Consider the following 27401-nt stretch of genomic DNA (forward strand, 5'->3'; position numbering starts at 1 on the left):
ATATTTACGTTCATGTTTATGCCATCCTGGACTCGATGGCTCTGTACCTTATCAGCCATCGTCAATGTATGATGAATATCCATACAATTCATCGCCTGCAAAGATATCAGATGGTAGCACCCCTACTAACCAAGTACTTGCGTTATGAAACATGAGTCTTCAAGTTCACTCCATAGCTGGCCAAAACAGTTCCTCCAGCCTCACAACCTGCCTCCACCACTCCAAGCACCGCCCACGCATCTCCTCGGCCTCCTCGGCGCCCTTGATCTGCCCAGCCATCGCATCCAAAACATCTCCAATCCGATCCACAAAGCCCTCAAACTCCACACTCGACCAATTGGGGATAAACTTCTTCCTCAACGCACCCCCGTCGGCATCATTCTCCACCGGACCATCCCTCCCCTCCAGGAACGAAGCTGCATACTTCCAAGCCCGCAAATAGCAGACCTCCGTCGCCCACAACACCGCGATACCCTCCATGATCGACACCCCCGAGCTAGCGGCAGACATGAACATATCGATATAAGCACGGGTAATCGTCGAAGGCGCGAAGTAGATGTGGCCCTCCCGCTCCGACGGCGCAAGAGGATCCTTGCTCACATTCCACGGCGAAGGCGGGTAGCACACCTGGCTGCAATCCTGCATCTGACACTCGCCCTGCGCATTACAGAGACGATGCAAATCAGGACCAGATCCTCGACCGGATAACTGCTCCTCTTCCACATCGCCGCTCTCCGCCGCCGCAACAGAGTACTCTTTCCACTGGCACGAAGACCCCGTGAATCCGGGACAACACCCCGAGCCTGTAGTCGAGATGCCCGCGGAGATTATGATACTCCCGCTCTTCGCAAGTCCCCCGCCATATTCCTCGCGTGCTATGGCCGTCAAATCGAGCTTATATTCCGCGGCAGTGTTCTCGAAGAATTGTAGTTCGGTACGAATATTCACGAGCGCATCAATGAGGACATTGATCGCCTGGGCATCGGGGGAATTGGGACGAGCCTGGGCCGGAATCCGGATCTTCGCGAGGAGGAAGCCGATAAAGCGGATGTAGGATTGGGCGTAGAGTCTGTCTTGCGAGAGCCATTGGGAGAGAGTGGTTTTGGGCAGTGTGCCTTGGCCTGCAGAGGCAAGGAACGGGTGTGTCGTTGCGCGTTTCAGGGCTTTCGGGGTGCTGGAGAGTAGCCAGGAGGTTAATGGGCCTGAATTCGACATTTTGGCAGTTGCGATTGCGGTCAATTGGGTTGTTTGGGGGTGGATTGGGTGGAGGGGTAGGAGGAGAAAAGCTCGGGTTTGGTGGGGCGATCTGTGATGTACCTATGGCGTCACACTGCAGCGGGTGACTGCAGTGGGTGGCTAGCCCACCTCTCAGCCCTATGAGCGAGAGATACCTTGGAACATTGATTGATTCTTAGAGTGGTGTCATTGACGGCTTGGAGAACGTTAATATAGGTCGTATTGTCAAATGGGAGTGGAATTTGCAAACGTTGTTAACAACAACTTCCAGGCATTCGATATCTTAATATGTAGCAATGACTTGAAGTACACACCGAGGATATCCTGACTGCGAATGAAGATACCGATCACAGCACCGAAGCGAATTACACTTATTGCTCAAGATAGCACTCTATCACAATGCCTACAGTATAGTATCCGTGGGAAAGTGGAATATGTCATTCATGGTTCGTCTTTCATTCCTTACATCACCCCTCGACCGCACCTGAACATATAGATTGCCGTCATCTAGTCATCAAATTTGATACAGTGTCTTGCTCCATAGCTGTAGTAAACTGCAAGTTATCCTGACAGGAGTAAGAATATTATTACACTGTTTACATACTCATACATATCTTACATGGTCGTCCACCACCTCCCTCCCTCCTCCTCCCTCTCATCCTCCTGTCCCCACAACCCCCGCATCATTCTCGGCGACGCTCACCATCCCCCCTCCAGCACAATCCGGACCAATGCCATAAGGGTATACCAAGCGTCGTTGCCACCGTTGTGCAAGTGTCTCGCAGGAATATTGAAGCCACTCAAGACTTTGGCCAAGCCAGGAGTGGCCGTTTCCGGGTGCAAGACCTTGAAAAGCTGCGCGGTATCGGCTTGCTCGAACGACGAGATCCCCTTTGGCTTAAAGGTCTGACTCCCCGTCCGAACAAGTTGCTTGATATCACCAGTCATGTCATGTCCCACCAGAATCCAGCGGCGCCCAGGTCGACACTGGTGCTCGGGAAGCTTGGTGCCAATTGGGTATCTAAAACCATATGGGGGCGAAAAGAACTGGTCCACCCATTCTCCCATCTTCGCCGAGGGCACTCTCTCACTTTTGCCAAAATGGAATTTATCCGGGTATCCCTTGCAATGCTTCCTGTTGGCATAGCGGAAGTGCTCGGCGACACGAAGGTGGCGTGCTTGGACCTTGTTTGTCCAATATGACCCATTAGGGCCAGGGGGCAACCTTTGATGTCGAGGGTATCGAGAATGGAGACGCCGATTTCGGTCAGCTGGGTTTCATCAAACTCCTTCCACTCGAAGTCGATGCACACGAAGAAGGGGCTATCATCATCGAGCCATGGGGCAGGTCTGCTAAGATCGGGAGGATCGACGAGTGTGTCGAGAACAGAATCCTTTGGGCGCAGGCCAAACCACTTTTGGACTTGAGTGAGGTGCTCGGCATTTATACGAGCCATAAACATCAGGTCTGAGTTTCTTCCTTTTTTGGTGGGATGCTCCACCTTCATACAGGCGTCGAGCTTTGCTTCCAGATCCTTCAGTATGTCCGACTCGAAGTTGCTTGCCCATTGTCCCCAGGAGCGAGCACCTATCTCCTGCCATTTGTTCTCGAAAAGCTGTTGCATGGAGGAGGTGCTGTCCGACACGCCCAACAAGTAAGGGGTCGGGATTCCAGGCTTGTCGGCCTGGTACGCGAAGCCCTTGTCGCGGGTGAGGTTTTGGAGCAGCTGCTTGTCAATCCCGACCTTGGCGGCAAGCCCCTGAACATAGTCGCTTGCTTCCTTTAGAGGAATCAGCAGCAGGAGCCGGCTGTGACAGCCGGGTGGGAGTGGCAGATAATGCCTTGTGGGATTTAGCTTCGAACACCCGAAGTATGTCTGGGGTTGACTTACAAGTGCCAAGTTCGCGCCCAGAACTCGACTTCTCCGGGTTTCTCGCAGGGCTTGTGGCCGCGCTTATGGCCATCTGTGACCCTTTCGAGGGCACGGGCAGGGCAGAAAGAAGAAAAAAGGTCGATACCAACTTCTGCGAAGCTTTTGGCGGCATCGTATGGCGCCTCCTCCTCCTCAGCGGGCAAAGGGACGTCTTCCTGCAGCTGGGTTAGAGATCATTCGTGTCAGGTGACACTTGATTGTAAAATTACTCCAGAAGCAGCGTTATCCATGATGATGGGAATTAATTCGTGTACAGGCAGGGGGGTGAGCGTGTACACCACCGAAGGATGGCGAGGAAGAAGAAGAAGAGAAAGTGGATTTCCACTGGGCGAGTCATTATGTGTGCGACTTCCCCCATCGAGCGCTACTGCCTAAAGTGCTACAAGTGAGAGCAAAAATGGCGGGAGAGCCCACCTTCCCTGTGAATCCAAGTGAGGTGGAGGGCTGCCTAGTGACGGGTCCTCCAGCGGTTTCTTCGAGTCGGTTGCATTCACTAGTTGTTGAATAGTAAACTCTTTCTGATCTGATGACTCTTGAGGAATGAAGTTTAATCAATCATTTTATTGTAAGAAATCCATCATGAAAAGGGTAGAGCTCAATTTCGATCAATGGGATAGTGAAAGGGCGAGGGCGGCGTTTTCAGAACTACCCTACAGTCAACCATTCATTTCTTTATCAGGCAGACTACGCCCTCGATAAATAAAAAACGCTGCTGTATTATACGTAATTAATGATGGAGCTGATTACTCTCAGGATGTACTGGCCAATCGTCAGCTGTTGGAATCCAACTCATTCGCACAAGTGAAGGTGAGGTACCATGATACCGATTGATGTTCACGACTTTGAAACATGCCACAGAGCAGTTAAAATATATCATTCAGGGGACATCTAAACCAAGGCAGCCCGTTTTATCCCTACTTATATCTGTCCGCCCCCCCCTAACTCTTGGTGAATATTTGAAGTATGTACTATGAGAGTGCCCGCTTGAGGGACGCACGTGACATGAGTGACCGTGGCGCGGAAGAATGATCGGCCGTTTGTTTGGCGGCGCCGCATTTGCAGCCGCAGTCGCATTCACCACTCAAGGAACTTGAACGTCCTCCGAGTCGTTCTTCTGCGTGTGTTCAACCTCTTTCCCTTTGGCAAATCGCAAGATGCCAATGACGGACGAGACTGATCATAGTGGCGGGGTGATCCTGGACGGTCCCTTTGATCCTGATGCCCAAGCTACTGTGACAGACTACATCGACTACACCGAATACCTCCCCGCCGATATCATCCGCTCTCTCACCCTCATCCGTGGCCTTGACGATCGCTATCTCGAATCGGCGCAGTCCGTACACAACCTGACGAAGAGCTACGGTCATCTCCCTGAAACCGCCTCCGATGAACGCCCGAGCGCGGTCGAGCTGCGCAGGGATATCTCTCTCCAGCTTGATCGCGCAATCAATGCTCGCGAATCTTCCTACGCTGAGGCCTGTCGCCTTTACGACGTCGTTGATCGCCACTTCGACCGCTTGAGCTGCATTCGCCAGAAGCTTGATGCGCTCCCAAGACCTCCATCCGAGGAACCTACTCCGCCCCCCGAGCCTACACCAAAGCGCCCCCGCAAGAAGGATGCTACCACGCCGCGTATTACCCTTCGGCTGGACAATAGCAAGCGCAACAACAACAAGAAGTCTCGACGCCGTGCGGAGCATCTGGGCGGTTTCAACCCGGATTCCCCCATCGCTAGTACCGAGCAATCCGATGCAGAACAACCGACTAAGTCCCGGAAGAAGGAAAAGTCAGCGCGGCGACCCAGCTCAGGGGTGGGCTTTTCCACAAGGGATGCTCTCGCCTTGCTTAAACCTCCGCCGGCGGATGCCAAGGTTGGCAGCGAGGATCTGCCATGGTTGCGATTGACTGAATGGGAAATGACCAAGCTGCGAAAGAAGATGAAGAAGAACGCGGTTTGGCAGCCCAGCGAGGTTATGATTCATCGCGAGCTTGCCCTCTCCGGACGTGGCTGGGAGGCGTATCGGGCCGCCAAACTCCTTGCGGCCGAGAACGGCACAGAATTCATTGATTGTGACAATCTCGAGGAAACGCGACGCGATGAGATGGACAAGGATGCCGAAGAAACAAAACTCAGTAATCGTGGCATGAAACTGAATGAAGCCAAGAAACTAAAGCGCGAACAGCTCGCACGAGAAGAACGTGAACTGCTAGCCAGAGGTGTTGTTTCCAGCCCTCAGGTCAACCGAAAGAGAAAGCATGACGACATTGCAGAGGATGACCTAGCTCTCGAGCTGGAAGCCAAGGCCGAAGTCGAGGCTCAGCCCAAACCTCAGACTAAGTCTCAGCCTGAACCCGAGCCCCAACCCGAATCTCAACCTGAACCGAAACCCGAACGCGAGCCTACTAGTACTAGCAATACATCTGTGCCTGTGCCATCAGCAGGCTCGACACGCCGCCGATCGATTCGAGCAGCTGCCCCTGCAGAAATTGCTCCTGAATCTCCCGAGAATGCTCCTCAACCCCCTCCCTCTCCAACAGGTTCGCGACGATCCACTCGGTCCGCCATACAGCATGCCGGCACAACCACGCCTCCCGCCACACGCCCTTCATCACGGCGATCTGCGGCGGCCGCAACGACCGAGTTTGGGTCTTTGTTGGGAGACGCCAAAGCCGGTGGACGCGATATCCGCATCAAGAGTGCCACACCTGCTCGCAAAACCCCCGTTCGAGAACAACCTCATGCCCCAAACGTTCCTGCACCAACCCGGCGCCGCAAGCGCCCGGCCCCTGGTCCCATTTCTACCGGTCAAGATGGCGGCGCGGCTGTTAGTTACGGCCGTCGTAAGGCTAAGCCTAAGAAGCGCATCAGCACCGGGAAGGCCCAGGACAGCACCGGCAAGCTTCAGGATATGGATATCCGGATTGATGAGGATGGCGTCGTTGAGGAAATCGCGGACGAGCCACGCTACTGTCTATGCGGCGATGTGAGTTTCGGTTTGATGATCTGCTGCGAGAACCAAGACGTAAGTACCCCTCTTTCCTCTCTACATCATTTCCCCCCTGGCTAATTTTTTTTAGTGTGACAAGGAATGGTTCCACCTCGACTGCGTCGGTCTATCGGAAGTTCCGCCACGGACGAGTAAATGGTTCTGCCCGAGCTGCAGACAGCCGGGAACGGATGGGATTGTCAAGGCTGGCTCACGGCGTTGAAAGTGATACCACGGGGCAGGCCTAACATTGGCTTGCATGGCGTCTAGGAATGCATACTACGGTTTAGGTTGGGAGGCGTTCTAGTGCTATTACTTGAATTCGGATTGCTTGATGAGCGTATTTGATATCCTTTCGCTGTACTACTTTAGCTAATCCTACATCAAATATTATTTCAGCTCCCACTTGGCTCCATCTGAAACAATCTCCACTGGCCGTCTCTCATCCAACGACTTGCGGCCAGCATCGAGGATCGCCGTAGTCGCAATAGTATTCTTCAAGGTGGGCAAGGGCCGGGCATCCAGCTGATCGAGGGTCAAGCGACCTTCATTCACTCCAGTGACAGCGTCAATAAACTTCTCGAAACTGATGTAGCCGTAGCCAGTCTGGCCACCGAAGTTTCCTTCCTCGTCGGGGGCATATTTCATATAGAAGCTGCAGGTACGGGGTTAGTTGTGTTGGGTCGAGTAGTTGGCGATGTAAGTACTCACGGGTTCACCCAAATCAGACCCTGGTCGTCGCCGGTCACATCGTAACCACGCTTGGCCTGGTTGACGCGGACCTCGCCATTGGCAGCCATATCTGGACGTATCATTAGCATCGAATCTCAGCAAACGTGAACGGAAACTGCATACAGTGGAAGTATTGGTTGGAGTGAACGCCAGCGTTCTGGGGGGCTGTCCACGAAGCCGTGTATACACCCGTGGCAATCTTAGCCGGGTTATCCTTGCGTCGCCATTCTACCAGCAGGGTAATAGTATCCTCTGTCTCAGGCACGCAGCCCAGTTCAGCGGCGATACCTTGAGACGCCGTGGCCGTGACTCGCACGGGCTTGTAGTCCGGCACCATACTCTCGCAGATATCGATGTGGTGCGAGTTGAGGTAGTAGGAGATATCCGAGTCGCGGCCAGCCCAGGCCTTGAAGGTCTCCAGCTGGCTCTTGGGCTGACTCATATAGGAGTAGAAGTAGTTGAAGTCACCCAGGTTCTTGGCCTTTGCTCGGGCATCCGAGTAGGCCGGGTCGAAGCGCTTGTGGTGCTCGATGAAGACGAAGACACCGTTCTTCCGGGCGGCTTCGACCAGGGCCAGGTGATCGGCCAGTCGCTGGGTGGCGGGCTTGGTGATCAGGACGTGGTGACCGCGCTCAATGGCGTACAGCGCAATTGGGTAGTGCGTCGAGTCTGGGGTGAAGATTGTGATTGCGGAGCCCTTGGGCAGCGCGTCAATGGCGGCCTTGTACGCGTCCGGATCGGTCTGGTCGTCGGCCGGGAATGAGGCGAAGGAGGTATCGAGGCCGTTATACACCTGGGAGATGTTGCGATGCAGGTGGTCCCCTTTGAAAGCTTGGTTAGCTCATTTCTCTGGAGCTTAACAGGACGGCCTTGACTTACGAATGCCGGGGAACTTTCTGCCCGAAACACCCACCATCGAAAGGTCGCCGACCTTTCCACGGCGGCGCAAGTCAAACAGAGTCAGACCCACGACGCCGACCTTCTTGTCCGAGCTCGAGGCAGCACCATCGACGTAGCCGGTGGTGTACTCACCGGTGCCGACCTAGTGCCGTTAGTTTGCGCCGTGCATTGAACGTTGGAGACAGCAGAACTCACCATCAAAACGCTAGGAGGAGCCATGGTGATTTCTGCGAAAGAATTGGCACTGAGGAACTGGGAGGAGAGAAGTTGAATAAGAAGAGAAACCCCGGAGGTTCCTTCGACATAATTCTTCCACGAGTGGCCGGCTTTTGAAATAGCCAGCGGTACCTTGGGGCAATTTCGATAGCCGGCTATCTGATCGGCGGGGTAGCAACCAAGCAGTCGCGGTGATTCCACGCGAATTCTCTCTTGAAATGCTTTACTGGTACCTAGCTCTCATTAAATTACTGCACCGACTAAATGGACAATATAATATAGAATTGCCCAATTTAGTCCTGCTGTTCAATTCGTATTCCTCGCACCTTTCGGCGCAGTAATGGCCGAGTCGCGTCAACCGCCCCGCGCCCGTCGATGTCATGCCGCCGAAACACAGACAACCCCCCACAATCTGCGCCCCACTGAGGCTATCGGCAATTGGTGGATATATATCCTCCGCCATTCAGGAAGCTCGGGGAATTCGCCGACGTGGGGGGATTTGCTGCAAGTATTACCCCAGCCCGCACAGGGCGCTTTCTTCTTAAGGAGAATCTTTTGGCGTCCAATTCCATTTCTACCATATAACTACTACACAAAATCTGCAGTATGTGTGCACCTAGTTGACCGTTGCGATATCAGACTCACCATATTCTAGCACCATGCCGCTCACTCCACTCCGCCCCGGCGTCTACGCGCCGACAATGACCTTCTTCAACGACGACGAGTCTCTCGATGTCGCCTCAATCCGCCGCCACGCCGTGCGCCTCGCCAAGGCCGGTCTGGTTGGCCTGGTGACCATGGGCAGCAATGGTGAAGCCGTGCATTTGACTCGCGAAGAGCGTTCGACCGTGACCCGCGAGACTCGCTCTGCCCTTGACGAAGCCGGCTTCCAAAATGTTCCGGTCATCGCCGGTACCAGCGAGCAGAGCATCCGTGGCGCCATCGAGCTGTGCAAGGATGCCGCTGCCGCAGGCGCCGAGTATGCCCTCATCCTACCACCAAGCTACTACCGATACGCCGTCGGCAACGACGACACTCTATACGAATACTTTACAGCCGTCGCAGACGCCTCTCCTATTGGCCTGGTTCTGTATAACTACCCCGGTGCCGTGGCCGGTATCGACATGGACTCCGACCTTATAATTCGCATTTCCTCGCACCCAAACATCGTCGGGACGAAGTTCACCTGTGCCAACACTGGAAAGCTCACCCGTGTCGCGAACGCCCTCGGTGCCATCCAGCAGGCCTCCCCCTCTGGCCAGCGCCACCCGTCCCACCCCAACTGTCTCTAAGCCCAACGCAACGCATCCCTACGTTGCTTTCGGCGGGATTGCCGACTTCAGCCTCCAGACTCTTGTCTCTGGCGGAAGTGCCATCCTGGCCGGTGGTGCTAATGTCATTCCTCGTCTGTGTGTGCGCATCTTCACTCTGTGGTCTGAGGGCCGTCTGGCCGAGGCCATGGAGGCGCAGCAGCAGCTCAGCGCTGCCGATTGGGTTCTCACCAAGGCTGCTATCCCCGGTACCAAGTCTGCCATTCAGTCTTACTATGGATATGGTGGATACCCGCGCCGTCCGTTGGCACGTCTCAGTGATGACAAGGCCAAAGCTATTGCGGATAAGATTAAGGATGCGTTGGAGGTCGAGCTTTCGCTGAAGGATCTGTATTAGCCAATGTGAAAAGTAACGCACAATAGGAATTATCTACGGAATGAAATTGTACAGAATGAAATTGTACATGATGGATTGCGACAATAGTTCGAATTTTTGGAATCTGTCTGAATAGAGTAAAAATCCAATTTGGGGACTGATTCCCTCAAGGTCCCCACGCTCTTCTTCCTTTCTAGTTTCCTGACTTTTTCTCTCTGCCTGATATGATTCCCCGACCGAATAGTGTTTCAAGTAAGCTCTGTATCCACCTTGTCTCTATTGCATGAGTTCCAATAGGTGGAAAATTCTCACCTCCGCCTTTATCCATCTCCCATACCCATCTACAGCCATGAAAGCATACTAGAGAATCCCCACGTAGCTTCACCAATTAATTCTAGTGCTCAGGTTTCTCGGTCGAGAATAGTGCTCAGCAGCGCAGTATGTCCGAGATATGGCCCGCTTGGTTTACCCCACGCCTTGCCAGACGGTGTCTAGCCTTCAAAGATCTTATCTGCTGGGGTTCCGATCTCTTCCTATTTTTGTTTTTTCTTCCAGCTCAAAAATCATCTGCCTTGCTCTAACTCATCAATTGAAATGCCTTATCCCGAGGAAGCTGAAGGTTTCCAGGTTGACGCACCTGGAATCACCGATTTCAACAAGCGTTTCGTGAGTTGCCAACAATTTCTGGAAATAGGCTACCTCTAATGCGTATTCTTGATGCATACAGTTCAAATTGAAGCCGTTTGGCGACTATGGTGCGTCTTTATCATAAGCTCCTGTCGTACTTGTATTCGCTTTAACATTGAGCCCTAAATACAGACATCGATATCAAGATTGAAGCCTGCGGTGTATGTGGCAGTGACGTCCATACCATCAGCGGCGGCTGGGGCGAGCAGAAATTCCCTCTTTGTGTCGGCCATGGTAAGTTCAAGTATCCCCAGAGCTTTAATCAGCAACTAACTCAACCAGAAATCATCGGACGTGCCATTCGTGTGGGTCCCAAGGTGACCCTCATCAACGAGGGTCAGCGCGTTGGTGTCGGCGCCCAGTCCTACTCCTGCGGTGAATGCAAGCAATGCCGCAACGAGAACGAAACATATTGCCCTGTCCACATGATGGACACTTACGGCTCGGAGTGGCCCGAGACCGGAATTGTCAGCCAGGGTGGATACAGCTCTCATGTGCGGACCCATGAACGATGGGTCTTCCCCATCCCCGATGCCCTCGATACCAACACTGTTGCACCGATGCTCTGCGCCGGTCTCACGGCTTACTCCCCTCTGGTGCGGAACAATGCTGGTCCGGGGAAGAAGGTCGGTGTTGTTGGTCTTGGAGGTATTGGTCATTTCGGCGTGATGTTCGCTAAGGCGCTCGGAGCGGAAACTTGGGCTATCTCTCGGTCTCGTGCGAAGGAGGCTGATGCGCTGAAGCTCGGTGCGGATGGGTATATTGCTACGGCTGAGGAGGGCTGGGAGGTGCCGCATCGGTTCTCGTTCGATTTGATTATCAACTGCGCCAATTCGTCAGAGGGCTTTGATCTGGCGAAGTACCTGTCCATGATGGATGTTCATGGGCGCTGGATTAGTGTTGGATTGCCAGAGGAAGAGGGCCAGGTCATCAAAGCTCAGAATCTCATCTCGAATGGTGTGCTCATTGGGGCGAGTCATCTGGGAAGCCGTCGGGAGATGCTTGAGATGTTGCAGCTGGCTGCAGATAAGGGACTCAAGAGCTGGGTCGAGGAAATTCCTATCAGCGAGGAAGGCATCAAGGAGGCAATGCAGCGTATGAAGAAGGGTGATGTTCATTATCGCTTCACGCTTACTGGGTATGAGAAGGTGTTTGGATAATCCGAGGGAGAGAATAGAACACTTTCTTAGGATGCTGCAACTTGGCAGACCCTCCTTGTCGGCCAGCAGACTGAGTAGATCTAGGACAGGTACCCTAAGGTAGGGTATAGGTAGATCTCGTGACTCATCGCGCCTGCCTAAGCAGACGATAGCAGGACGGGCACGGGCCGCCCACGCATACAAGGTCGATCATCTTGCCCACCGCGAATCACCTCTTGTTATCTTGTCTACGGCTTCAGCGAAATCCCACAACAACCATTTCCAAGTGAGTAAACTCCATGAACCCATCTATTCCAGCCACCAGATACACGGAACCGAGTCTTACTGACCCTGTCTGTCTACTAGTAGTCTATTTCAATATGGATCGCCGAGAAATTAGCCGCATCCCACGAAGCTTCAGAGATCCCTGGTGGACGGGCCGTCCCATTGACACTTGCTCCGTTCCGGAGCCCCCAATACATGTGAGTAGTACCCAACGTTTCAATCCTCTTTATTCAATGACTGGGGTGTTGAAGTGTCACCGATGCGGTCAAAATGACCACATTGCATCGGCGTGCCAGTCCGGGGTCGTCGATGCTGTGGATCGACTCCGCCGGGAGTTGCGGGATGATATGAACGAAGTGAGGGGATTGTTCCAGGAAATGCAGCAGCGAATGGAATCTCAGCAGCAGCTGGAGCAAGAGAGGTGGGACTATGTTCTTTCGGGTCAGTATCCATCGTCTCCTGGATCTCAATACATGCCTAACGTTAGGAACTCTGCAGAGGTCGCTGCTCTGCGCGTCCGCTCGGCCCCGCGGGTTCCTGCCCAACTCCAGCATCAGCGCCGCATGAAAGCGCTGAAGAGGAAGCGTGCCGAGGAGGAGAAGAAGAATGAGGAGGAAGAGGAGGAGCAGAAGAAGAAGGAGGGTGACAAGGAGAAGCAGGATGGTGCTTAAGCCCATCATTGCCAAACAATCTTTTCGCAGGCCTCACATTTGTGGACCGTTTGTTTTCGCACACGCCCGCTTATTTTCTCGATTGAATTTGGGGGCACCATTTGTACTATTATCTGCCCTTTGTGATCTCCGATTTCTAATGGTGCCCCTTTGTGCTTTTACATGCAAGGATACCCTAATTCCCTAATTAATTCATGTTAGAGTATGACTACTCTCTTTGACCGAATCGTAATAGGCTTCTACTGTGTGCATTGAAGTGAATCTCAACGTAACCCATTCAACTCATGGCTTCTATCAACAAGGAAACTAGTGTAGAGCTACAGTGTAAGAATCCAGGCCTGGGCCCTGTCTCCACAGCAGCACCCAGACTCAATGCAGCTTACGAGGGTATTTCTCCAGCAGCCCAAGGCGAGCTGGATATCTACAAGGTCCTTTATTTTCACTTTTAAAAGAATATTCATTCACTTCTCGCTCAATAACGTCAATCGAAAGGCCCGAATTGTGATATAACTACAGCATCTTCTTCTCCCCAAGGAACTCCAGTCCCTCGAGTGCGCCACGGCTCTTCGCAAACTTTATGTCGTCAAAGTAGTTGTCGCGTGGCTTCCAGGGCCCCTGATCACCAGCCTTTGGAAAGCTGTCCTGAGCCTTCAGCACGTAGGTAGAATTCAAGTTCAACAGACGACGCGGAACCATCTGCTTTGCAGTTTCAATCTCCATTCTTGGGACAGCAGCCTTGACTCCCCGCTCGTTCATTTCTCCCAATAAGCGACAGATGAACTGCGATGATGCATCAGCGCCAAGAGTCCAGGACGCATTGACATAGCCCAGAAGGAAGGCAGCATTGGGCAGGTCCTGTAGCATGACACCGCGCCATGTGAACTTGTCTGGAGCATGCAGAGGAACTCCGTCGACACAGAGAGAAATGGCCCCTGCAAGCTGGAGACGGAGACCAGTGGCCGTGACGATGATGTCAGCGTCGAGTTTATCACCAGAGTTCAACTCCATGCCCGAGGAGGTTATAGTGCGGATAGTGTCGGTCTTCACGTTTGCTCGGCCGGTATGTAGACTCTTAAAGAAGTCACCATCGGGGCAAACACAAAGACGCTGATCCCATGGATTGTAGCGAGGCTTGAAGTGAGGGTCAGAAGAAATATTCTTTGGGAGCTGACGACTCATCGATTGGCCGAGGAGCCAGCGGGAGAAGTTTGGGAAGGACTGGCAGAAAAGGAAGAAATAGCGAGATATGTACAGGAACCGGATGCGCTGGAGTCGACGATGGAGTGACGTGGGAATTATCGATCCTAACCAGGAGGCAGTCCTATTGGGTAAAGAGAGGATGTAAGACGGGCTTCTTTGGAGCATAGTGACATGTGCTGCCTTGTCGGCCATGCTCGGTAAGAGAGTGATGGCTGTGGCTCCGCTTCCAATAATGACGACCTTCTTGCCTGTATAGTCGAGTTCTTCCGGCCAGAATTGCGGATGCACGATCTGTCCTTGAAACTGGTCCAGTCCCGGGATCTCGGTTTGCAAAGGGGTGTTGTAGTCGTAGTAGCCAGTACCGAAGACGAGGAACCGAGCCGAAAGCATCTTCGATGTTTTCTCGCAATCGACACTGAGCGACCAATTATTGTCAACGGAAGACCAATCGACACCCACCACACGATGCTTGAAGAGGATATGGTCCGTGATGCCGTATTTCGCAGCCGCGCTTTTCAGGTAGCTGACAATAGAATGGCCATGCGCGATCGGGTTATCTGAATCCCAAGGATGCCAGGCAAAGCCGAAGGTAAAAAGGTCACTATCGGAGCGAATACCGGGGTATTTGAAGAGGTCCCAGGTACCGCCGAGGTCCTCGCGTGTCTCAAGGATCGCATACCGAAGCTTCGGAAACTGGGATTGGAGGCGATAGGCAGCGTTGATGCCGGAGATGCCGGCGCCGATAATGATCACGTCGTAGTCTTCCATCGTGGTAAATTAATATGGACGGTCAAGGTATGGGGGCTTTGCATGGCGCGCCATAGCTGTCTTATAGTTACCGTGGACGGCATCTCTCGGCTCACATTGGTTTGTTCCAAAAAAAGAAAGCAATGCGAGCTCCCACGGTGCTCGGAGTATGGGTCAACCATCGTGAGAGTACCGCTGGGCGTTTCAGGGAACCATTGCGGGGGAGCCGAGGCACTCCGTTTTGGGTCTCTTCAGCAAGAAAAGAGGGCTTGAGACAATGATTGACAGCTGTTGCGGCAAGGATACTCAACGGAGTGACCCTTGCGAGGTGTGGGGATCCGACCGAGCCGTGAGCCTCGGCGGCGTGCTCAGTGGGCGATCCCCACGTGTGGTCCACCAGAGAATGCATGCAGTCGATCTCCTTTCCAGCAGATCATGAAAGTCGGACATCTTGAAGAAGATGGCCACGATAAAATCATGCAGCGGTCTCCGAGTGGCCTTCAGAGAAACCCCGTCGGCCCAACGAGATTCGGGATCGGTTAAGCTGCAAGCAATCGACGGGATGAGATTCCCATGCCCGCAGATCATTCGAGAATCATGAGTGACCATTCCCGGTTTCAAAGGAGGTGCTTATCATTGCTTGAAATTTGCTCGTTCATATCGATCCTAAAAAGTCCCAAGCACCAATGACGTTAAAGTGGATTTAAGTTTCGGCAAATGATCCTGTCGAACCTCCATGAATTATCCAAATCTTGACCTCACGATCGTCAATCTCTAGCTCCTTGCCCAAGACGGCATAATTTTGTGTGAAGCAGAATTATCCTGTTTGCTTGATATGTCAATTTACTGAAGAGATAACTGAATAATGAGGAGAAAGGTGGATTAAGAGGGATTTTCTTTATATCTTGCATCAGACCTGTCATTTTCAATCCGGAATTTCAACGAGGAAAGGGCCTACGAAACCGCAAACTAGCTCGTTCGATAGCTAATTTATGATTTTACGAGATTCATGAAATTCATCCGGAGCCGTAGCGCCAGGCTATAAAATCCAACCCTGGAAACGATGCGCGGTGATGCTATCGCCAATCACCTGCCCAACCTCATCCCGAGAAATGTGTATGCCTGAGGCATCCAGGTACAAAACGAATCCGCTTACTAAGCCTTCCTTTGGGTGATCGCTGCCTTCAAGGCGACCTGCCCCCATGGGGGCGGGCAGGTGCGAGGACACCTCTGCGAAATCGAACGCCATGGGCCGGTTTCGAACCAGGGACTCGCTTCAATGCAGCAGTCGTTTCACCAACTGCGCCACTCACCCGCGACTAGTTATTATAAGTCCCCAAACCTGAATGATATCGCCAGATGGCCAATATATACAGCAGGTGGATGTACGGTGGAGACCCCTGTGTGATGACTAAGTCCATCTCAGGGGTACTGGCCAATCAACTGGGCTCGATCCGCGCATTTTCCCGAACCTTTGGTGTCCCTGGTGGCTTGGCGCTGCGTGGGTTTCGTGCGGGTGCTGAGTTGAAGCTATTCCGAAGACACCTCGCCGGCGCCCCCAAGCCGCACTGCACCACCCATGAATATGACTTTGACCAGTGCCTAGTATGAGCAAAGGTACTTGAGGAAGAAAGAATAATGAAAATAATGCACTTGGGCAATCAAACAATGATCTTTCTGCGTTGATTTGCGAACAAGACCTTTGTCAGTTTGTAACAGTGTCACAGTTTCGTGTTACAACTTTTTGCAAAGAAGACACCCCAATTAAAAAGTGTTTAATGACGAGTCTGCCAGTTGTGAAAGAAAAGGCGCCATTTGCAAACGTAAATCGCAGGAGACTACCAAAGCGCCCAGGTCAACACCCAAGCGAACTACACCAGTACCCGAACTCACTTGACCATCTACTCCTCCAACCCCCACCCCTACTAACCTCCTCTCAAGGCCACCCGAGAACTCACCCTCCCCACAGCCCACCATGTCCTCTGCTAGCAGCGTCTTCGTGCAGAACCTCGAGTCCTACCTCACCCGCATCCGCGAGATCCCCGGTCTCTTGATGCGCCTGCCGAAGAAAACCCGCTTCGAAGAGGTTGCGCACATCCTAAACGGCATCGCCAACGACGTCCAGCGTACCCGCTCGCTCAGTGCCCCAGCAAACGCAGTCCCCAACATCACGCCGTCAGAGGTATGCATGGCCAATAACATCGTCTCGACTCTTCGTGCTCAAGCCCTCATTCTTCAGGCTGGCGAGGACAATGGATACGGTGTGACTGCTGCGCTGGAGGGTCTGTTGGATGGCATCAAGGAAATTCGTGCTAGTGAATGTATTTCCTCCTTGCTTAGTCCAGGCCGTTTCCATATCGACTGACGCTAACTTGTATAGTTCCCCGGCTGTCCCGCTAGCGACTTGCGGCTGGCCACTCGTCCGTGGCATATCGTAATTGGGTCTGTAATATATGCTGTGAGTATGATTTGTGTCATTTCGGTTGATGAGATGCAGCTGACTGCTCATAGTTTGACAATGGAATATTGTGCCCGGTGCAGTTCTGGCTTTGCCTCGTAGATTACATGGTACTAAATAATTCCGAGTATAGTAGAAAAATGTATCCTTGTATTTGTATTGCAGGAGTATACTCTGTACATCAGTATAAGTTCGCAGTAAGAAAGCACGCTAATAACCACCCAACGCTCACGCTCTATATCGTACATGAAATGAAACAAAACAGGAAAAGGCTCGGAACAATGCTATATGACTCAAGGAGAAGCTGTGACCGTAATAGGAGGCACAACAATCGTTGGTGGTGTCCGCGGACGCTCGGAACTTTCCTGTCGAGCCAACTTGGCTGGAGCAGGAGACTCCTCGTCCGTAACAACACGAGATTCAGGAGTGTCAGAGAGCTCCTGTGGGGCATCGGCATTCTGCTGCTTCTGTCGAGAGAAGAGGCGACGAGCAGCTCGCGCGAGCGGCTGGAAAATGGCATTGAAGCCCTTGATGATCGGCTTCAAGATGAAATTCAGAGCACCCACGACCGCATTGAACACGATTCCGAAGTGGCGATCAGGCAACATGCGCAGAACAACAGCCCAAGGCAAGCATCCTAATGCGCAGATGATACAGACAGCCCAGAGAATGCTTGACAGCGGGGTCACGCCAAAGGCTTCGCCACCAACGTAGACGATCATGACTTGACCACCGACCATGACGGCGTTGATTCCGAGGAACCAGTAGTTCCGGAGCATGCCTTCGAAGATATTGAAGTTGTTATCGAGACGACGGTTATTGAATTCGTTGAAGATTTGCATCCAGACGAATGTGTTGAAGACCACTGTGGAGAGCTGCTTGGAGCGGTGGTCTAGGTCGACGCTGTCGAGGTGGGCGCCAAGGAGTTTGTCGCCGGCGAAGTAGAGCATGAAGGTCACGGCGAGTTGGTATACTGCCTGTCCCAAGATCATTTTCCACATTGTCATGGTAAAGAGGGAAGCGCTCTTGGGAACGGGTTTGCGATCGAGAATCTTTTCTGTAGGGGCATCGGTAGCCCTGTAGCATTGTTAGTAGAGCACAAGAAATATAAGAGAGGGTATACTCACAAGGCAAGGGCAGCAAAGGTGTCCATAATCAGGTTGACCCAGAGTAATTGAACGGCGTTGAGAACACTGCTGTTTGAGCTGCTGTAGACGGAAGACACAAAAGTCAAAACGACAGCCGTAATGTTGACAGTAATCTGGAACTGCAAGAACTTGGCAACAGCGTCATTGACAGCGCGTCCCCAAGAAATTGCAGTCACGATGGACGAGAAGTTATCATCGAGTAGGATAATGTCAGACGCCTCCTTGGCGACTTCAGTGCCTGCGACACCCATCGCGAAGCCGACATCGGCAGTTCTCAGGGCTGGACCATCGTTGGTGCCGTCGCCGGTGACTGCGACAGTCTCACCTAGGACCTTGAGGCGCTCGACCAAGATACGCTTATCCTCTGGTGAGGAACGCGCCAGTACTTGAAGGCGAGGGATCACGCGGTCCATTTCCTCGTCTGATAGCTGTCGGAACTTGAAACCTTCCATAACGAGTCCATCGTCGGTCTTAATGCCACAAGAAGAAGCAATCGCGGTTGCAGTTGCAACGTTGTCGCCAGTGACCATCTTGACTTGAACTCCGGCAGAATGGCATTTGCGAATTGCCGGTGGAACCTCAGGGCGAAGAGGGTCTTGAATTCCCACGACTCCGGCCCAAGTCATGCCTTGGAAGGCCTCATCAAAAGATGACTCTTCGTCGAGGTTCTTGGCAGGAGGCCACGAAGCAAAGTCCTTGTACACGATACCAATTGTGCGAAGCGACTTCTTGGCGTACTGATCGATTGTTTCCAAAATAGCCCGTTTCTCCGACTCAGAAAGGGATTCGGTCGGCAAGATCTTCTCGGCAGTAGCGACGTCTGTGATCTTCATGTTGCAAGCGTCTACCATGAGTTCGGAAGCACCCTTCACAAGAAGCCGGTAACTGCCACTAGTCTTGTAAACCACACCCATGCACTTCCTCGCAGAGTCGAAGGGAATGAGCTGAACGATCTCAGAAGATCCTCGCTCAGATGCGAGGTCCATGCCGAGATAATCCTGGGCCATTTGGAGGAGCGCAACTTCAGTCTTGCTACCAACAAATTGCCCTTGGCTGTCTTCAAAGGCAGTCGAGTTAAGGGCAACACTCTTAACAATCAGGTCTCGCGCTGGGTCAGAGAACTCTTGGAAGACAGAAGTGGACATCTCATCCTCTCCCGACGATTGGAAGCTTTTGCTTGTTCCCCAGGTGCCCGCAACAACGGTCATCTTGTTTTGTGTTAAGGTTCCAGTCTTGTCCGAGCAGATAACAGTGGCATTTCCCATGGTCTCACACGCACGAAGAACACGAACAAGGTTGTTCTCCTTGACCATGCGAGTAGTAGCAAATGCCAACGCAAGAGTGACTGCCAGTGGAAGGCCCTCTGGGATGGCCACGACGATAACCGTAACAGCAACAATCAGAATATCGACGAACTCTTTTCCTTTGACAGCGGGACTCGTGTCGGGGTGGTTCGGAAGGTCGGCAACGAATCGAAACAATAAAACGAAGAAGAGAATAATGGCAGCACTAGTCTTTGTCAGTATGCTACTCATGAGAAGTCCTGTTGGTAAACTTACCCCGAGCCCAAATATCCAATCCAGTTTGCAAGACGGCCCAGCTTGACTTGAAGTGGTGTTGGGTCATTCGTCGTCTGCAAAGACAGCATGATCCGACCATAGGTAGAATAAGGTCCGACGCTAGTAACCACGTAGGTGCCAACGCCCTCAAGGACATTACTCCCGGAAATCATGAACGGATCGATCTTTTTGGTTGCAGTGCCTTCGACGATCTGCTGCCAGACCTCATGGCCATCAAGCTTCTTCATCTGATCCGATTCTCCAGTAGCGGACGACTCATCACATTTAACACCATGACCCGAGACCAGAATTCCATCGGCGGGGATAGAGTCACCAGGTTCAAGGTGGAGGATGTCGCCGACCATTATATCGTAGACGGAAATCTTCATGGACTTGCCCGATCGGACTACCGTGACCTCGCGGTCATTATTCTGGAATGAATCAGTAAAAGTCTTGAGCTCTGATCGGGCCACTCACCTTCTTATTAAGCTTTGCAAATTGTCTTTCCTTTTGCCAGTCGTTGGCAGCCGTGACAATGGTGACGATGAGAATGGCAACGCAGATAGCGACACCTTCCACCCAGTCCACACCTGTTCCTCCGTCCACTGTCTCGTAAATGCCCAGGGATAAGGACACAATAGCGGCGATAGTCAAGAGTATGATTATTTTATCGTTGTATGCAATCCAGAAGAGCTTGAAGAAGCCAGTCGACTTCCTGGCTGGCAGCCTGTTCTCACTAAAAACCCTGACACGGTCTTCAAATGGCGAGCCAACACCAGCAGAGACCGGTGCCGGGGGAGTATCAAGGGGCGGCTTGCTTACTGAAGGGCGCTTGTCATACATTGGGGGTGTAACTTGTTGGAAATCAACAGTGCCTTCCAATCGAGCCTCGTCCACAGAGAGACCAGCAGTCAGATCTGTGCGAAGACCCCGTTCCAATCCTTGCAGCCCACCGAGAGCATGGAAGGCTGCAAGAGATTTGGGGTTCTGCATTTTATTCAGCTGCCCAGGAGAAAAGGCAAACCGATTGCTCTGCACAATAAAGTCTGCTTCGTTGCGAGGATCTGGCGTAAGTGCCTCTGATAGAGAGACATCATCGTAGATGGCTTTGTGGGTAACTTCAGAGTTAGTTCTAGATCGAACTGGGCCCATCGTAGGCGCAGAAGATGCGAACGACTCTGAGCGTGAGCGTAAAGTCTCGCCGTCTATTGATGATGAAGTTCGATGAGAAGAATGGTGGACCATTAACCGTGCTGGATCCGGATTCCACGCCATATCGGGCGAAAGTGAAGAGGTAGGAGATGCTGGTGATGTTGAAGATGTCGGACCAGATCCTGAAGAAGATGCAGCGGCGGTTGAGACTGATAAAGAATGCTGTACAAGCGGTATTAGTATAGGTTTGCCGCCCGATGGAGTGTTTGGGCTATGTACCTCTCTACCCGAGGGATTCGTCACAACGACAGGGCTCAGAAAAGAGTCCTGTTGGGGGGAATCTTTTGATGATGAAGCCATGGGGTGCTAAGTTGCACCGAAACTGGCTATTGGATATGCAAGATACTTTCGTTTTGGAAAACCGTTTCAGAGGACGGGGTTCGGTCCTGTTATTCCCCTCTCGTAGGGGGCTGTGCTGTTGCTCGGCGGCTCTGGTATGAGGGACCTCTAGGTCGTAGACTCCGTCCGGGAAGCCACTAGCGAAGGGAGACAGATGCCAAGGAGAGGAATTTTCCCTACCCAAAGGCTAGAGGGGCGATGCGGTTATTGTATGCTGATCAATTTGCAACGTCTCCCGATTACGTTGGAGCACTCAAGCACAGCCCCGTTCGGCGGCAAAGAGCAGGTCTGAGGTATACGGCGCAGGTGAATATGGATGGTAAAGTAGACAACAGCTGGGGGATGAATCATAGCTAGGCGAAGTACAAAGATCGTCGGTAGCACACAACTGGACACATCGTGGACTGTCGGCGCGGAGACCGAACTAATGTGAGGTTGATACAGCTCTGGCGAGACGCCCGCACACATGCGTCCACATCCGACTTTGACCAGGTCCGCCAAGTGAGAGCGGTCCAATAAAGTCTGGGCGTGACGAGATTGGGCTTGCCGCCGCGCGACACAGCCTCACTGGCCTCTGCGAATGACAATTCACGCCAGGGAACCCCGCCTTTGTGTCAAGGGGTCATGTTGAGAGCGCCATCGACCGTATACGATTTCAAACCCATGCTTTCCTCGGCAAGGAGGCGTGAACTTGGCTGAGTGCGTCATCTGGCCGAGCAGTACTTTGCTGTGAGCGTGTCAATGGTATGGGTCAATGCTGGAGCGGGAGAGCACTCCGACGCCACGAAGCACCAATAAGTGTGGGTTATATCAGCGTGAGGAATCCAGACAGAGATGGATGCCAACCTTTTGGGGCCGATTTTGCAACGGATCCTTGATCGAGTAGTAGAGTTGCAGTGTGGCTGCAAATGGTTCGGCGTTGACGATCGGACTGGGACATTCGCCACAGTTTCACACCCGGGTGCCACCTGTGGCTGAGGTATCATTCGTGGCGGTGCATGTCACGTGGATGGCCGCAGACCTACGCTCGAGGTCATCGCCATCCCTTACGGTTTTACCTGCCTATTCAACCACTTCAGCCGCCTACGCGATCGCTTGCGTGTATCCACTTGATACACAATCCCGTGCATGCTAACCCGGGTCTTGTGGCTGAGATGCGGGATAGGCAGCATCGGACAAGAATTGTGAGACTGGATGATGGGACCTGAAGTTACAGCCCTCCTACGCTACTTAAATTTACACTGCCCTCTTCCAGGCTCCCGCATTATACGTTTTCTGAGGTAAGAATTAGGCTTCAATTAAGAATTATCGTAAGATGCAGAGAATCGGAGCCTAGTACCATAAGGAGGCTCATAACCATAACTACAAATGTTCTCCAAGCAGGGGGGCCGAATATCCAAAAGAGCGATTAGTGGCAAAGCAAAGCAGCAAGAGGGGCAATATAAATAAGGGGTATCTAATCAGACAGGATGAGAGTAAGAGAAAGACAGAAGATAGTCGCAAGATGCGTCAGAGGTACTGTAGATAAGCAAAAATGTTCAAGGTAGAAAGGCTGAAAAAGGAAACAGAAATCGAACATGCTGGCTAACGATCGATGCGCTCGAAAAATTACCCTTTCCATAATCACATCGGCTTTTTTTCGTGTCGCGTATCCCATATCTTACAGTGTGAATCACAAGTCCAGACTTTCCGTGAAGCGACTACCGCGACTGTCACGGCTTCCATCGAAGCTTGGAAGACTGCGTCCCAGGCCATCTTTCCGAGGCGGAGACACTGGCATCGCACTCTGGGGCTGGGCAATCGGATGCGATGGAGTGATGGTTGTCGGAGAACCATAGGTCACCGAGCTCGAAACCGGGAGGTGAACCTGGCGGGGTCGAGTCGGTGTGGTATTCTCTTCTGCTTCTCGGGTGTAGTTGGTATCAAGCGGCATACCAAAGGGTGTTGCGGTAGGTGGTGCGTGGGAGGGCGAAGAAAGCGGACCGCCAGGAGATGAAGGCGATAAACCACCGAGAAATTCAGGGATGGTTGGAGAATCACCATCAAGCCCACCGCCAAAGCCATCGCCTCCATGAGTAAGGACTGGTGGAATCTTGCGTCCCGAGATCTTTTGGAAGCCTCGTTCACTGGGGTTGGAAGAAATAGTACTGGTGTCCGTCTTTGTCGTCATGGTCGACTGACGCCAGCGCTTCATGAAAGCAGGTGCAAGGTAAGATGAACCAAAGAGGGGATCTTTACTAGTTCGTCGTTCGGCCACTTCCCGCGGTCCAGAGTCAGCCGCAGCAGGCAAGGCCTGAGTACCTTTCTGCTGTAGACTTCGTCGACGAAAGAAGAAGAGGACCAACAGGAGAAGAAGAGCAACACCAGCCACACTTCCCACGACACCACCGACAATTTTCGAGGTGGTGGGATCAATAGCTCCTGATCCTAACCCCGATCCTGATTCCGACGCGGACTCGGTGTTACTAGTCGTTGCAGCTGGTCCGCTGCTGGAACCAGTGCCAGTAAATTCAGAGCCACCGTACCAGTTCGATGAAGTAGAGCTGGAGGGACTAGATTCACCGGGCCATTTCGAGATTTCGTTTGACGTAGAATCAATACTCGTCGGAATAAAAGACGTAGTAGGTGATGATGTTGACGTTGATGTGGAGATCAGAGGAATTGAGGTGTGAGGCGTGGAGCTGATGGCGGATGATGCCTTTGGCGAAAAGACGGTTGCGGTCTGCTTGCTCGTGGGACTAGTAGCCTCGATTGTGGAATTCGCGGACTGTATTGTCGGCAGAGCTGTTGGAGAGGTCGCAATCTTTGGTGGCTCGGATGAGAATGCAGTCTCGCCAGCCGAGAGGGTAACAGCGCCGAAAGCAGGATCGGAAATAGTCATTGGAAAATCCACTCCTACGGACTGCCAAAGAGTCTGAGAGTTGGTATCCACCACTTGGATGACCGTTTCCACGACCACGTTTTGGGTCGCTTGACGTTTTGACAGATGCGGTTCAACTTCAGACGCTCCTTGAAGACAGGTATTTTGTAACGGGTCGCAGTCGGGATTGAAGACGTCTGATGTAGCCAAAAGTTGATCCTCGGTTAATAGAGTACTGTCGTCGTCCATCGCGGCTTGCTCGATCGCTTCCAGGCGGTGCTTGGCTCTGAGAAGCCTGCTGATCCGGGAATTGCGCCAATGGCCATGGTGAGCCATTGTGACCCTGTTTTGAAAGAAGCCTATGCCGTAATCCTCACAGAAGATGAAGCTGGGTCGACCAGCTCAAACGAGAGTTTGAATGGATCGAAAATGGTGCAGGGACTGGCCCGCGAGACAGGTAGAGCGAATGAAATTGGTTGTAGTGTAGCTGAGAGGTAGTTAAGGAGTGGAAGCCTGCGCGTTGAGTCGCTGGCAAGATCAAAAAGGAGTGAATAACATTTAAGAGCGAATGTTTCGAATTGTCTGAGGTATCAGCCTGTTAGCGATTTGTTTCAAGCAGATACCTAGCCGCATGGGCTTCCATGTGATGCCCCATTCCTCACTCCACAATTGAGGGACAAAAGGATGAGGTAGGTCATCGGACGGGTAAGCATACCGGATGCAAATGAGCGTGAAGAAGTAAGACGAAAGGACGGTGGACGAATGGCTCAAACGTCCATGATTGTCGTCGCGGACCCCGGAAACAAGCGCGAATAATGTCAGGGACCCGAGCGGCCGGCGGGGTCTGACGTGATATGTCGGGGGAGATGGTCACGGTAGTTGTGTCACGAAGCAGCCAACGAACCCGTCCGACTCGTGGACTCGAGGTCTCTGGGGAAGAAGGAGAGAAAGTCGAGAGGAAGAAAAAGCGAAACGGCGGATGGTGGAACAGTGGAACAGTGGAACGACCCAGCCAGGCCGGACCAAACCGTCTCCCCTATTGAAGCCAAGTCTAGGCGACCCGCGTGGTGACGAACTAGCCCGAGGGGCGAGAGCCTCGTATTTTCACAACAGCTGATAGCTCCTGGAGCTGCCAAGTTCGAGTCCAGACATAAGAGACGATGTTCAAATGGTTGTTTTTCCCTTCCCCGGCGCATATTGTTTATTGTTTTTCACGACTGAAAGCTGCGAGGGAGAGGCCGCAGTGTCTGGGAGGGACACCAAAAGCGGACAAGCGTGCTGCAGGTACACGGCGGGCCAGCCAGTCAGGCCTGTCAGGTGGGGCTAGCCTGAGAGTTCTGGCCAGTCAGGCTAGGCTGGATCGGGCTAGTTCCGGCGCGGGTTTAATGAGAGGAAATGAGGAAAATGGCTCTTCGGATTACTATAATTACCCTGCCATCATTGACGGGATCCTATGCTACGAATAGAGTAGGTAGTGAAAGTAGTGCTTGGTGCTACAGTAATCATCAATTCGCACTTTCGCCCAGTTCCGGAGACACAAATTTACCGGACGGACTCAATGATGTGCAATGGCTCAAGTCACCGGCAAGGACGCTCGCACTATATAGCCGGCCTGCAGCCAATAGCGTGTCCGTGTATCGCCTTGTACATGCAGCTCTACGAATAGTACTAGCAAACATGCCACAAGAAATCATTCTCGGAGTATAACGACAAGCACACGTTCGGTCGTCGTCGCACTGTGGACATTGGCTCAGATCTCATCGCTGTTTACATGAATGTGTGCAATGCGCGTAGACAACTATCTACGCTGGTGTGTCCGGGGTATTTAAATAATGTGTTCTTCACAGCCCGATCGCTTAGAAAGTCTCCAGCTCGTCGGCCACGGCCTCCTCCGCCTCGGGAATCTCGAATCCATCCTGTCGTGGAGCGTCAATATTTAAGCCCCAGTCCTACCCTGGGCAAGAATCAAGAACTTACTTCGGTCGAGTACAGAATGCCCTGAATGTGCTTCACCAGCGTGTCCTCCTCCTTCTCCAGGTCCGGGTCGGCCTCGATAGCGGTCTGCAGCAGCAGCTCAATATCACGCAGCTTGGCAAAGTAAAAGTCCCGCTCCTTCTCAAGTCCGGCAATGGCCTCCTTCTGTGTCGAAATCTCCTGCTGCAGAGCCGCGGTGGCAGCGCCAGCACCGGGACCAGCACCAGCAACGCGAGGACCCCGCGCGGTGGTGGTCGGAGTAACTCCACGTCGGGAGCCAGCCGAGGGGGCACGCGCACCACCGGCGGCGGCAGCGCTGGGGGCACCAGAGGCCTTGCGACGACTCACGGCATCGTAATCTCCGCCCGGATAGTGCTGGTCCCAGTAGCGCTTGGTCCATTGGAGGAATTCAAGGTTGTCCTGCATGCGGCACTTGGTGAGGGATTGGACGGGGATGGGCTTTTCGACCGCGTGGCGAGTGAAGACATCTGCACGGAGAGCAAAGGTTAGTTGTCGTGGGTGAGCACTGGACAAATTGGTGCGGCGAACGTACTCTGCAGAACCTTGAAGTTTTGGAGATAGGCGTATTCGGTGTTGACATTGAACTTAACCCGAGACATAGGCACGTCCACTGCGAAAGAATCAGTAGATGCCCTCCATAGTAATCATTCCGCTGGGTCGCACTCACTGAAGATTGAGTCGAAGATCTGGCATAGCGCAGCACTGTTTTAAACCCATCCGTCAGCCAACTGTCTCGTGCACTAGGTCGTCCGCTGGGGGAGTCCGCTGGGGGAGGAGGGGTTTCGGTCGATCATACCCGGTTCCACACTGCTCGATCTTGGTAATGTTCAGCTGCAGCAGGTTGTTCAGCCACGCCAGCAGCTCTTGTCTGATCAGATTGCTTGTTAGTTGATTGTTTCACCGTGTCGTGGACCAGGGGGAAACGACAAACCTGGATTCACCCATGGCGGGGTAGCGACAGTCGCAATTTAGGATTCAGAGGGGAAGCTGTGGATGGAGGGTAGGAGGTTAAAGGAGTATGTGTCGATGGAAGTCGCGAAGCACGATCAGGGCCTCTGGCGAAGGTCTGCCTGTCTGTGTTGATGGGAACTCGATGGAATTATTGTTTTGGCATCAAAACCCACGGATCGCAGTGGCGCTAGCCGCCACAGCCAATCACTGGTGCTTAGTTAATCATTCTGCCTCAGGCCTAACAGCGATTTCTTTGTCCCAATTATGAGACCGTGAGACTATGTGACCGATGGGTTTTTGGGTGCTACTTTTGTTTGGTGCTCCTTTGAACAATCTTCGAACTATCCGAGTCGGTAACTGATAATAACAATAACGATTGTGTTTATCCTTGTGCGCCGTGCACAGTTCTAATAATCATAAAAGAACGAAACTTCTATGCCCAGTTCCCGGTGTCCAACTCCTCCATGATTCAATGCCAGCAAGATATTCCAGAACGCA

The 27401-nt window shown here is 52.6% G+C and overlaps 12 protein-coding genes across 12 annotated transcripts; 5 read left to right on the forward strand and 7 right to left on the reverse strand.

The window, feature by feature from the left end:
* Nucleotides 1–165: 165 nt before the first annotated feature.
* On the reverse strand, nucleotides 166–1215 carry N7532_003955 (putative transcription regulator PAB1642; the record flags this gene model as incomplete). Its single annotated transcript, XM_056616449.1, has 1 exon — nucleotides 166–1215. One exon carries the CDS (start codon nucleotides 1213–1215, stop codon nucleotides 166–168), a length of 1050 nt encoding a protein of 349 aa, XP_056476806.1.
* Nucleotides 1216–1935: 720 nt separating this feature from the next.
* N7532_003956 (uncharacterized protein) lies at nucleotides 1936–3400 on the reverse strand (the record flags this gene model as incomplete). Its single annotated transcript, XM_056616450.1, has 4 exons — nucleotides 1936–2414; nucleotides 2462–3078; nucleotides 3129–3325; nucleotides 3380–3400. 4 exons carry the CDS (start codon nucleotides 3398–3400, stop codon nucleotides 1936–1938), a joined length of 1314 nt encoding a protein of 437 aa, XP_056476807.1.
* Nucleotides 3401–4324: 924 nt separating this feature from the next.
* On the forward strand, nucleotides 4325–6380 carry N7532_003957 (putative PHD finger domain protein; the record flags this gene model as incomplete). The annotated part of the gene is made up of 2 exons (XM_056616451.1): nucleotides 4325–6193; nucleotides 6249–6380. The coding sequence occupies 2 exons, from the start codon at nucleotides 4325–4327 to the stop codon at nucleotides 6378–6380; spliced, it is 2001 nt and encodes a 666-aa protein (XP_056476808.1).
* A 167-nt stretch (nucleotides 6381–6547) lies between these two features.
* On the reverse strand, nucleotides 6548–8008 carry N7532_003958 (Gfo/Idh/MocA family protein; the record flags this gene model as incomplete). Its single annotated transcript, XM_056616452.1, has 5 exons — nucleotides 6548–6812; nucleotides 6869–6959; nucleotides 7013–7711; nucleotides 7769–7931; nucleotides 7985–8008. 5 exons carry the CDS (start codon nucleotides 8006–8008, stop codon nucleotides 6548–6550), a joined length of 1242 nt encoding a protein of 413 aa, XP_056476809.1.
* A 656-nt stretch (nucleotides 8009–8664) lies between these two features.
* N7532_003959 (dihydrodipicolinate synthase family protein) lies at nucleotides 8665–9673 on the forward strand (the record flags this gene model as incomplete). The annotated part of the gene is made up of 2 exons (XM_056616453.1): nucleotides 8665–9275; nucleotides 9349–9673. 2 exons carry the CDS (start codon nucleotides 8665–8667, stop codon nucleotides 9671–9673), a joined length of 936 nt encoding a protein of 311 aa, XP_056476810.1.
* A 573-nt stretch (nucleotides 9674–10246) lies between these two features.
* Nucleotides 10247–11499, forward strand: N7532_003960 (NAD(P)-dependent alcohol dehydrogenase; the record flags this gene model as incomplete). Its single annotated transcript, XM_056616454.1, has 4 exons — nucleotides 10247–10318; nucleotides 10380–10407; nucleotides 10472–10573; nucleotides 10622–11499. The coding sequence occupies 4 exons, from the start codon at nucleotides 10247–10249 to the stop codon at nucleotides 11497–11499; spliced, it is 1080 nt and encodes a 359-aa protein (XP_056476811.1).
* A 497-nt stretch (nucleotides 11500–11996) lies between these two features.
* N7532_003961 (uncharacterized protein) lies at nucleotides 11997–12434 on the forward strand (the record flags this gene model as incomplete). The annotated part of the gene is made up of 1 exon (XM_056616455.1): nucleotides 11997–12434. One exon carries the CDS (start codon nucleotides 11997–11999, stop codon nucleotides 12432–12434), a length of 438 nt encoding a protein of 145 aa, XP_056476812.1.
* Nucleotides 12435–12944: 510 nt separating this feature from the next.
* N7532_003962 (flavin-containing monooxygenase) lies at nucleotides 12945–14402 on the reverse strand (the record flags this gene model as incomplete). Its single annotated transcript, XM_056616456.1, has 1 exon — nucleotides 12945–14402. The coding sequence occupies one exon, from the start codon at nucleotides 14400–14402 to the stop codon at nucleotides 12945–12947; it is 1458 nt and encodes a 485-aa protein (XP_056476813.1).
* A 1954-nt stretch (nucleotides 14403–16356) lies between these two features.
* Nucleotides 16357–16746, forward strand: N7532_003963 (uncharacterized protein; the record flags this gene model as incomplete). Its single annotated transcript, XM_056616457.1, has 1 exon — nucleotides 16357–16746. One exon carries the CDS (start codon nucleotides 16357–16359, stop codon nucleotides 16744–16746), a length of 390 nt encoding a protein of 129 aa, XP_056476814.1.
* Nucleotides 16747–17132: 386 nt separating this feature from the next.
* Nucleotides 17133–21058, reverse strand: pmcB (putative calcium-translocating P-type ATPase(PMCA-type); the record flags this gene model as incomplete). Its single annotated transcript, XM_056616458.1, has 4 exons — nucleotides 17133–17916; nucleotides 17967–19496; nucleotides 19547–19977; nucleotides 20024–21058. The coding sequence occupies 4 exons, from the start codon at nucleotides 21056–21058 to the stop codon at nucleotides 17133–17135; spliced, it is 3780 nt and encodes a 1259-aa protein (XP_056476815.1).
* Nucleotides 21059–22769: 1711 nt separating this feature from the next.
* On the reverse strand, nucleotides 22770–24293 carry N7532_003965 (uncharacterized protein; the record flags this gene model as incomplete). The annotated part of the gene is made up of 1 exon (XM_056616459.1): nucleotides 22770–24293. One exon carries the CDS (start codon nucleotides 24291–24293, stop codon nucleotides 22770–22772), a length of 1524 nt encoding a protein of 507 aa, XP_056476816.1.
* Nucleotides 24294–25813: 1520 nt separating this feature from the next.
* Nucleotides 25814–26897, reverse strand: eb1 (microtubule-binding protein BIM1; the record flags this gene model as incomplete). The annotated part of the gene is made up of 6 exons (XM_056616460.1): nucleotides 25814–25873; nucleotides 25935–26419; nucleotides 26485–26562; nucleotides 26620–26638; nucleotides 26694–26820; nucleotides 26884–26897. The coding sequence occupies 6 exons, from the start codon at nucleotides 26895–26897 to the stop codon at nucleotides 25814–25816; spliced, it is 783 nt and encodes a 260-aa protein (XP_056476817.1).
* Between the last annotated feature and the right edge of the window lie 504 nt (nucleotides 26898–27401).

The sequence above is a fragment of the Penicillium argentinense genome, assembly GCF_028826775.1.
Source record: "Penicillium argentinense strain IBT 30761 chromosome Unknown utg000004l_segment0_segment0, whole genome shotgun sequence".
NCBI lineage: Eukaryota > Fungi > Ascomycota > Eurotiomycetes > Eurotiales > Aspergillaceae > Penicillium > Penicillium argentinense.